Source organism: Electrophorus electricus, chromosome 3, assembly GCF_041902795.1.
Source record: "Electrophorus electricus isolate QZ-2024a chromosome 3, ASM4190279v1, whole genome shotgun sequence".
Taxonomy (NCBI): domain Eukaryota; kingdom Metazoa; phylum Chordata; class Actinopteri; order Gymnotiformes; family Gymnotidae; genus Electrophorus; species Electrophorus electricus.
In genome coordinates, this window is record NC_137499.1 from 32,690,259 (window position 1) to 32,700,395 (window position 10,137).

A 10,137-nucleotide genomic window follows, 5' to 3' on the forward strand; every position below is an offset into this window, starting at 1 on the left:
AATATAGTAATATACCCATTGCTTGAAGCTTTTGGTAACACACCCACCTCCTTGTGTGGAATAACATCAAGTCATCTCTCAAGGTAAGTGTTATTGTGGTTGTCCTAGATGGCTGCCCACAAAATGTGTTCCTAATCAGCTGTGCTGAAACTTTGGCCATTAAAAGATCACGTGTCCTAAACCACATTAACTAGTATGAACCATATTAGCAATATTAAGAACTGGATATGGTTTGAGTGAACTGTGTTAAGAATTTGGCATGTTTGCAGTGTAATGCTTCATGGCAACAATATGCTTCACTGTTAGCACTGCTAGAATAACCCAACCCAATTAAACACTTCACACTTTCCAATTAATTCATCTCAAGTTTTTTTGGTTTTTTTTTTATTCAAGACACATACAGGTTTTTAAAATCTGAACAAAATGAAAATGCATTTTTCTGAACTAAAACTGATCAAACATTTTGGATATAGCTTACAGAGAGGGGTGAAATGATGGAAAGCTAAGCGAAAGAGCCCAAATCTGGGTCTCAGTCCATACACTGTACATGACACTCCAAAACTACTCTTCAAATTCTAAAATGTGAAGTGAGACCCAACTGCACAAAGCAAACGTCACAGGTACTTTTCATTTTAACGCATACTAACAAAAATAAGAATGGACCTTCATTTACTTAAAGGCTTATGATCTCACAACAGTTAAGTATGAAGGAAAACAAAATTGATAAGGTCCTGTGAAAATGCTGAAAAGGGCAACAACCATTTTACATTTATTTATTTTATTTTATCTTAATTAGGCCACTACATCTGCGGTTCACCTTGTTTTAAGCAGCGGAGATTGTGTTTTGAAGGTTGGAGGTCTTCGGCTCTTCCTTACTCAGCTGTCCCAGCGCCCCCTGGTGTGCACAAATAGTCAAAGAAACACAATTAGTGGCTAAAATCTCATTTGCTCACAGCAGTCACATACTGTACAGAAAAAAAAAAAACCCAGGAAAAACCCTCCCTCTTTTTGGAGATCACTTCTGCCATTTCATCATTACAGCATTATACATGGAGGTATAAACATGTCACTACTGGCCAATCAAGCAGCAATTAGTACAAGGATGAGAAGTTGAATTGATGATAGACATTTTGCCATTTCGCCACTCTTCTTCTTGTCTAACCACTTAGGCCTTTGCTGTACTATGGACACAGTGACAACTGTCATTGGCTGTTCAGTTGAACAAGTACAAGCATTTAAAAGGTAAAAGCACACAAAACCTTGGGACCATGAAAACTACTTATGGTGGACTTTTTTTCCCCCTGGAAGAGTAACCCGCTTGATATCCCCTCGTCGGTACAGTTCAGATACACGCTGTTTTGCTGAAAACAAGAGATGGGGGAAAAGGTCTAACATCTTGTGTGGGAAAAAATAAAAACACGGGTGCACTAACTGTTCATCCAACAGCCTACATCAAATAATTGGCTTGAAATGTACTTCAGACCTTCTTCTACAGACTGAGTAACAAACAAACTGAAAGGAAAGTAACAGATGACTCAAATCTCATACACAAGACACATTTTCCATTGATCTGACCAGCAGGCAGGAACAGTGTAACCTGGCTTATGTGTTAATATTAACCTGTGACTCTGGGATATCAACCGGGTTTATCTGAGAAAGCCCAACATTTTGCTTCCAACTTGTTTCAAGTGCAGTAGGCATTTGACATTTCAAAACCAACAAAAAGAAATAAAACCTGAGGATAATTAGCCATATTTAAAACGGGAAAATAATCAAAAGAAACCAAAAACATCAAGCTCTGAAACACGTTCACAGGCAACAGCATTCAAATGGATGTGGGTAGAGAAAGGAGTACCTTGGGTGAGTACCTGCATAGTTTGACAGTATCCTTGATTTTTAATTTGGCTTTTCATGGGGTCGCTCACAACACCAACGCTGTGTGAGGTATGGAAGTCAGCTGCAATAATTCATTAACCCTACACTTCCATCATCCCAATGCTATCGGCTCTCGACTTTAAGAACAGACTGCATTAAAGTGCAAGGCAAGGAAGCACACATCCATGAAACTGGAGAACAGAATCAACACTGACTGCAGTTTTAATCAATAAAAAAGCTGCTCTCGAGAACACCTCAGACATTATAAGTACAGCTAAAACTGCGGTGTGCTTATATATGTTGATGCATACATAGGCACACAAATTTATAGGTTCAAAGTATGAATTAAACAAATACCACAGCATATTCTTACTGCGAGCATTGAGTTAACAGTTGAGGTTCAGATAGCACAGGTAGAGGCAGGGAAAAAAATTTTGGAAGACAACTTGTCTAAGAGACAAATGTGTATGACCGATACAAAACGAGGTACCTCCAGGCATGTTTTTCAGGACTACACTGGCTTTTCCCTCTGGGTTTGTGTTTCATTCTACCTTCTTCTGTTTCAGCCTCTAGTCCCATCTTCAGTGCATACTTACGATGCACTATTAAAAAACAGGAAGAAAAATCACAGACATAACTGAAAGAAAAAGGGGGGGGAGGGAGAGGGCAAGGGGAGGGCAAGCTGGTGGGGGAGAGTGCACTTACCTGGAGCTGATCTGAGGTCCTATCAGATCAGTTTTAATTGGACTGAGTGTCACCTTCAGAATGGAGGTCTTCAGTGGTGCCATTCACCTCTACTTGTGGAGGCTGGGCCTCCATGGGCTCGGGCTTCAGGGGCTCGCCGGAACGCTCGTCACCTGAGCCCTTCCCACTGCTTCTCTTCTCTTCTGTGTCCTTGTGCTCTGATGGCACAGCACAGACACCAAATGGAATACTTGCATATCAGGATTTTACAAAATTGAACAAATCAGGTTCTAAATATACTGCATATTGTGATATGGCAAAAATAACATTCCATAGCATCACCTAACAGTCGACATTATCTAATAATACAACCTGAGAACATGGTTAAAAATGACTGATTACAGTAATGCATTTTGTTTGAAAAAAAAAACAAAAAAACACAAAAACAAAAAACTCAGAAACCCCACAGAACTATGTGGACTATAAGGCCAAACATATGCGATGTCTGCACTGTTGAACTACTTCAGCATATGTGAAAATGAAAGCTTGCAGGAAAATATGCCATATGCAGGCTGTGTTACAATTAGTTACCTGAAAGCACCACACATCAAATGACAAAAACAAAGCTTTACTTTACTTTCCCCTTGAATATAACAAGTTCTTCAGGAGGAAGAAACGAATTAAAACAGAAAAGCAAATATTTAATCTACAACTAAGAGTGAACTGCTGTATTGACACACTGGGTCATACCTTTTTCTCTGGCAGTTTTGTCCTTCTCTCTGTCTTTGTCTCTGTCCCTGTCTCGGCTACGGCTGCGGTGCCGATGGCTCTTGTGCTCAGAGCTGCGGGACCTCCTCCTCTCTCGGCTGCGGGACCGTCTCTTCTTGTCCGAGCGCTCCCTGCTGCGCCGCCTCTCTCGGTCACGGCTCCTAAGCAACATCAGACAGGACCCCCATAGTTAGGCCATGCTCATGTAACAACACCCAGTATAGCTACAATACTAATTAGGGATATTTAGTACTGGCATAGCTGTTGTATACAGTCGAGTTTCTACAACTTCAACTGAGCTGAGGTGGATTTTAATATTATATTATGCTAATTTTCCCATTACCCCAAATAAAAGTCCATCGGCCAATAAACTGTGCTACGAACCATTGCTGCAAAACTCCTCTGAATATTGAAGCAAATGACTAATGAACCAATACTGCCAGTAGATGTGCTGATGCTGCCATCTCAGTAGCAGCCTGGCCACCCTAGATCCACTGGAGTAACTGAGGCTCCACAGCTACACTGGTCTACAACTACATGGTCTAAAAATAGTGTAATAAAGCATGGACTTGTTAATAGTTGGGCTGCCTAATAGAGGATGGGTTCCCTCGAGTCTTGGTCCTCCCAAGGTCTCTTTAATCCCTCCCAGGGAGATTTTCCTTACCACAGTCACCTTCAGCTTACTCATTTGGAATCTGGACCCATCCACTGTAAAGCTGCTTTGTGATGTGCCTTGTAAAAAGCAGTGGTAGCTCAGTGGTTTAGGTACTTGACTAGTAATCTGAAGGCTGCCAGTTCAAGCCCCACCACCAGGTTTCCACTGTTGGGTCCCTGAGGAATGCTCTTATCCCTCAATTGCTCAAGTTGCATTGAGTCATAATTGTAAGTCACTTTGGATAGAAGCGTTAGCTACATGCTGTAAATGTAAAAAGCACTATATTGATAACTGACTTTAAATGGGCTGTTTAATACACTATATGGAAAAAAGTACTGGGACACTTGCATATTTTGACATCCCATTCTAAATCCATATGCATTAATATAGAGTTGGGCCCCCTTTGTAACAGCTTCCACTCTTCTGGGAAAGCTTTTTACAAGACTTTGGAATGTGTATGTTGGCCAGACATTGATGTTGCACAAGGGGGGCCTTGATCATGTTGGAAGAGAAAAGGGCCTTCCACAGATCATTCACACAAAGCTGAAAGCATACAAATGTCCAAAATGTCTTGAAGCATTAAGACCTCCTTTCACTGAAACTAAGGGGCCTAGGCTGAGCCTTGAAAAACAACCCCATAGCATTATTCCTCCTCCACCAAACTTTACCTGCATGAATGCACTGTGCCAGCTGTAAAGTTCTACAGGCATTGGCCACACATCCATCATACTGCTAGATAGAGAAGCCACTCCACAAAACACGTTACCACTGCTCCAAAGTCCAGTGACGGGGCAACATGCATTACGCATCCATCTGACGCTTGTGTTTATTGATGCTTGGTGATGGCTTGCATGCAGCTGCTCGACTATGGAAACCCATGCCAGGAAGTTCCTTTGTGCTGATGTTAATGGGAAAGGTGGTTTGGAACCCTGCAGTTACTGAGTTAAGTGTTGGTGACTTTCACACTAAGCATCTCAGGAATTGGTAGCCACACTCTGTAAATTTATGTGGACTGAGTTACTGTAGTTCCTAAATACTTACAATTTTCAATAATACCATCAAGAGTTGGTTGTGTAATATCCAGCAGGGAAGACATTTTTGGAATTGACTTGCCAAGAGGGCATCTAATTGCAGTACCAAGGAATTCAGCGAGCTCTTTAGAATGACCCAACTTTCACAAATATTTGTAAAGGCATTCCACGTTTCTTGATTTTATACACCTGTGTCAATGAAGCTGAATGAAGCATCTGAATTCAAAAGGTTAAGAGGTGCCCCCCCAATACTTTGTCCATATAGCGTACTTCTTTCCTAAGCTCAAAGCTACATATGAATAAAGCTCTTGGTGACCATGTTTTGTTTATTGGAAAGAACATCTTGCTTTTGAAGCAGCCCCAACTCTTAAGATTAGTGTTAGGATGCTTTCTGTATTTTAAATGCAGTATATATGATCGGGAGATGACTGCGCAACAGATCCAGATGCCATTTCGCATTTTACATAAATCCAAACAATGACACCGCTACTCTACAGTGAGCTCAGGTTGGTGTACATACCTGCTGCGTTTCCTGTCCCGCTCCCTGCTCCTGCTGCTCCTCCTCCTGTCCCGTGAACGGCTCCGGCGGCGGTCCGACGCACGGCTGGAATGGCGGCTGTGCGAGTGACTCCGTCTGCCGCGCCTCTCACGTTCTCGTTCCCGGTCCCGTTCTCGTTCCCGCTCACGTTCCCTTTCCCTCTCCCGCTCTCTCTCACGCTCCCGCTCCCTCTCTCGAGCACGCTCCTTCTCCCTTTCTTTTTCCCGCTGCTCCTCCTCTTCCTTGCGCTTCTTTTCACGCTCCTCCCTCTCACGTTCCCTGTCCTCCCTCTCCCTCTCTCTCCTTCCCCGGTCATCTTTGTCCAGGTCTTCTGAACGCCGATGCAGTTTCTCCTGAACGATCACAAGCCACATATAAAGAAAGGAATAAAAACAGAGAAAATATAAAACAGGTTTTCAGGTGTCAGTGAAATTTTTCTTCAAAACACAATCAAAAACACATTGTTAAAAACCAGAGTGGATAACATATGGTGTTTACAGAGATCAGTCATTTACTCATACCATTCTTAGCTCCCAAGCCAAACACAGACTGTTTAGAACAAGAATGCACTACATGGTGAAAAAAAAGGTGCGGTAAAATGACAGTCTCCTCTGCTGCCTGATAGTAGCACTGTTCCTAACAAAGCTAAATTGTCACTTTAAATTGTCTTGAATTCTGGATGTGACGTGAACTAAGACACTGATACATGCAGTAGAAATAATAACACTGCAAATCTAGTTTTAGAAACACTTCAAAGCAACAAGCCATTAATGGAAATTCCACTTATTCACATGTTTTCCGCAAAACTAAATACCAATACAGCACAATTAATTTTCACAAAAAAATAAACCATGAATGAGCAAACAATTCACTCACCTTCAGCTCTTCAACAGTAGATTTGATTTTAGCATAGCCCATATGCTGTTTGCCCATTAGATGGTCGTCCACTCTGGACTGAGCGTCACCAACAATGAGGAAAGCACCACACACCTCACATACCTCCATCTGCTTCTCCTGAGCAGCGAAGCTCTCAATAGTCTAGGAGTTGAAAGAAAGCTGTTCAAAGCCAAAACTCAGCAATCAAACTAAAATTCTTTGGTAATGAGGGTTAATCCAGTCACACAGCCAGAAGTGGCAACGTTAAAGCTGGTATAGCATGAGATGTTAAAATGATGTAAAGATTTATGACTCACAGAAGGTGTTGAGCTGAGCTGCTCCCTTTCATCTTTCAATTGCTCCACCAGTTTCATCATGCCTTGAGCTTCTTCAACACGTCCCTCTGAGCCTAGCTCTTCAATCTGGAGAATCACCACATACAATCTGTCATACAGGCATTTACCTACATTTACCAGGCATGCTTATTTAATATCATTTAATATTTTTCTTGTTTAAATGTAATAAAAAGTATGCACTGTTAAGTGATTCAATAGCCTGCTGTCACAGAGCAATGCATTCAAACAGTGTCTATTTAGGAGGTTGAAGGTATGTGAGGAGGAAAGAAAAAGTAAAATGCAAAAACCCCTCTACCATGTCAACTTAAATATTCTGAGATTCCTTGTCCAAAATATTAAATGCTACTGTTGCTAGTGTCAATCTTGTAAATTACATTACAGACACTGTACTTGCATATCTTGCATTATTTATTATACTAACATACATAATTATACATAGATTTACAGAATTTATTAGCTGTAATAAAACTGCTTTTCAGACAAAATAACTTGTGGCTGTATGTGCATTTGTTGACCACAAGTGCTCTATAGTTCCATTATGAACCATCAAATATTCATCTATCATTATATAACAGTGGATAATTAATAATGTATTGATCCATTGCATCTTCAAAATATACCATAATGGAGATGGTTTACATCCTAGACAAATCACTAATCTCAAGCACAGCACATGGCACAGTCGTACCTGGACAACAAGTTCTTCAATCTTCTCTGTGAGCACCTGGGCCTTTTCCTCATTCTTCCCAGAGGGGCCAGGTCCCTGTGACCACAAGCAAAAACATACATCTTTGATTATTTGATGCTACCAATATCTATATCTCTCCATCTAAGTTTAGACACACACACACTTTGCTTGCACAGCTGATGACGGACCTCTGTTCCATGAAAATTATGCAATGATGTAAATTATGGAGGAGAAATAAAGGATGAACAATCACATACTCCAGAGTTCTGTTGGGCCTGTGACAATGCCAGTCTGGCATGGCCTCTCCGGATCCTGCGTTCTACCTCAGCCAGGAGACTCTGCAGGTACCTCAGGAAGTCACGCTCATAACCTTCCTTCATGAAACGGGAGCTCTTCTCATACCTGTCCCACACATTACCAGGTTATTTCAAGCCTTTGAAAAAGCCACTATAAAACATCTTTAAAGTACAATGGCATCTCACATTTTCCGCAGGTTTTCATCATGAATCTTTTCACAAGGACCTAGAAAAAGAAATTATTTATATAATTTAAGAATAACTAAGGTAAAATATTGTTGCATAATACTGATAAGTCATAGAAAATATATTCATACCCAAATCAGAGCGTGTGTTGGTGAACAGTTCAGCTGGGCAAAAGCCACATAGATAATACTTGCAGACCTGAGATAAGATGCAGAGAAAGGCGTTTAAACCCAATACCAAACAAAATCTCATCACCTTGATTTCAGGTGCAACATGGCAACACGGATTTATTATAAGATTTATATTTATTGAAGATTATAAATGTTGCTACCAATATGCTGATGCTGGTAAGAAAACAAGATGGCTAATCTGTGAAATAGCAAGATCAAATGTATGAAACAAGGGGCCTGGATGAAGCTACCGTAGGTTAACGTAGCGACCGTAATCTACTCCGTGTCAGAGTAGATATGCAAGATACTATGCAATCAACCGTTGCTAACCTAATCTACTTGACATTTAAGATTATGGATACACATCTATATTTAGTTGCGGATTATCTATATAAATATCTAGATAGATGGCTATGTAGACGGACACCTTACAACTGTCAATTGGCTAAAGCTAAATTAGTTAGCATTCGCTAACCAAGATGTTGCAACGTTCGCTAGCTAGTTCGTAAGTAATGGCCAACACCACCCACGCCACACACGCTTAGCTAGCTAGCTAGCTAAATGAACAAAGGTCGCAAATCCACGAGGACCTGATGACCATTCTCGCCAGTGAGTTCACGAATATGCATAATACAACTGGTTGGTTAAAAAAATCGAGATTGCAACTGCCTAATGTACAGACATATGCAAAGAAACTGTAGTTCTATGGAACTTGGCCTGATAGGTTAAGTAAGCTAACGTTAGCAAGCTGGCATGGTAGCGGTAGCCACCACGAAAGCCAGGCAGATATGCTCGTTAACTAGTCAACGCGACAGCATGTAAATCTAATGTTCGAGATATTATTTTACGCTGGCTTTTGGCCAATCTTGCATCATTTCAACTAAGGTTAAAACGCGAATATTTTTCGAAATATAACTAACTACTATTCCCGAGTTTGTACATGTTCCTACTGAATTTTAAAACATCTTAGCTAGACAGATAGCTAACCATCGCGACTGATTATTTAGGATAGTGGCGGGCTGGCTAGTCAGCTAACTAACAGTTCATTATCTGGCAACTTACAGTCTCGTGGTCCCATCGTACGTTAGAGCGCTTTTCATCCGGGGCCAAGTTTCTATCTCGACCCATTAACTCGTCGAGTAACTGGGCGGCGGAGAGCATTCTGCCTTGAAGTTAATTGCGATCAACTATAGTATTTTCTTATTATTCATTTACAAAAATGCCCGACGTTTTCGGGAGTGAACTGTACCGACAAAATGGCAGCAGTCCTTCACACAACAGATACTTCCCAGAAGTCTAAGTTACCACCCTACCGCATAAGCTAAACAAATGTTCAAGTGCGCCATCCATTGGTTAGGAGTTAAATATCACTCGCTTTACATTGCTTTACATTTAGCATTTTACCGTAAACAAATAGAGACCTCACCACCAAATCCCTTATATACCTTACATTTATTTTATCAGTATATTTTCTGAGAGTTAGTAATGAGACTTGCCAAACAGTTCCGGTGTCTAAGAGGCTCAAAAAGAAATGCATGTCAATTTAGCAATGAAATGCTACGATTTCTCCAGCTGTAGCAATATTTTTTAAAAACAATGTTTTAATGCAAACTGGCTAATAATAGCTTATTTTTGTGTTGTCATTTTTACCTCGACAACAGAAGGAATACCCTCCAGATCACTATAATACTCCTACTATTGGTTTAAAATGGATAAATGCTACTTATAATTATCAGCTGAGTATAAGATAAAATACGAGGTGACCACAAAATAGTACACTCCGAACAATGAAATTTCACATAAATTCAAGACCCCCAAGCCTAATGGAATGGTTAGCTAGCCTGCAGAAACACTTTGGGAATGTTGTATACCTCTGTAGATGCTTTGTATATAGTTTACAGAATACACACAATTGTCCATAGAAACATAAAATTACATTCCCACTGAAAAATGAAACGATTTAACTTGTCCTTTTTATGATTTTCATTGTTAGTTTAGATCCCTAAGGATTTCA

At 40.6% G+C, this 10,137-nt stretch overlaps 1 protein-coding gene across 2 annotated transcripts; it reads right to left on the reverse strand.

The window, feature by feature from the left end:
* Nucleotides 1-352: 352 nt before the first annotated feature.
* On the reverse strand, nucleotides 353-9,403 carry luc7l3 (LUC7-like 3 pre-mRNA splicing factor). 2 transcript variants are annotated; one of them, XM_027003386.3, is made up of 11 exons: nucleotides 9,186-9,403; nucleotides 8,085-8,151; nucleotides 7,954-7,993; nucleotides 7,729-7,873; nucleotides 7,472-7,546; nucleotides 6,745-6,849; nucleotides 6,428-6,589; nucleotides 5,534-5,904; nucleotides 3,310-3,488; nucleotides 2,581-2,777; nucleotides 353-895 (listed from the first exon to the last, which is right to left on the reverse strand). In XM_027003386.3, exons 1-10 carry the CDS (start codon nucleotides 9,282-9,284, stop codon nucleotides 2,614-2,616), a joined length of 1,407 nt encoding a protein of 468 aa, XP_026859187.1. In that variant the 5' UTR covers nucleotides 9,285-9,403; the 3' UTR covers nucleotides 353-895; nucleotides 2,581-2,613. The 2 variants fall into 2 exon arrangements, with proteins under 2 accessions (XP_026859187.1, XP_081567299.1); XM_081711173.1 differs by having other exon boundaries at nucleotides 353-2,777.
* Between the last annotated feature and the right edge of the window lie 734 nt (nucleotides 9,404-10,137).

Excerpts from the sequence above, each read along its gene's own strand:
- luc7l3 (XM_027003386.3), bottom strand. The coding sequence starts at position 9,284 with ATGCTCTCCGCCGCCCAGTTACTCGACGAGTTAATGGGTCGAGATAGA. Across the intron at positions 7,994-8,084 it reads CAACACACGCTCTGATTTGG|GTCCTTGTGAAAAGATTCAT; the intron begins GTATGAATATAT and ends TTCTTTTTCTAG. Across the intron at positions 6,850-7,471 it reads TTGAAGAACTTGTTGTCCAG|ATTGAAGAGCTAGGCTCAGA; the intron begins GTACGACTGTGC and ends GTGATTCTCCAG.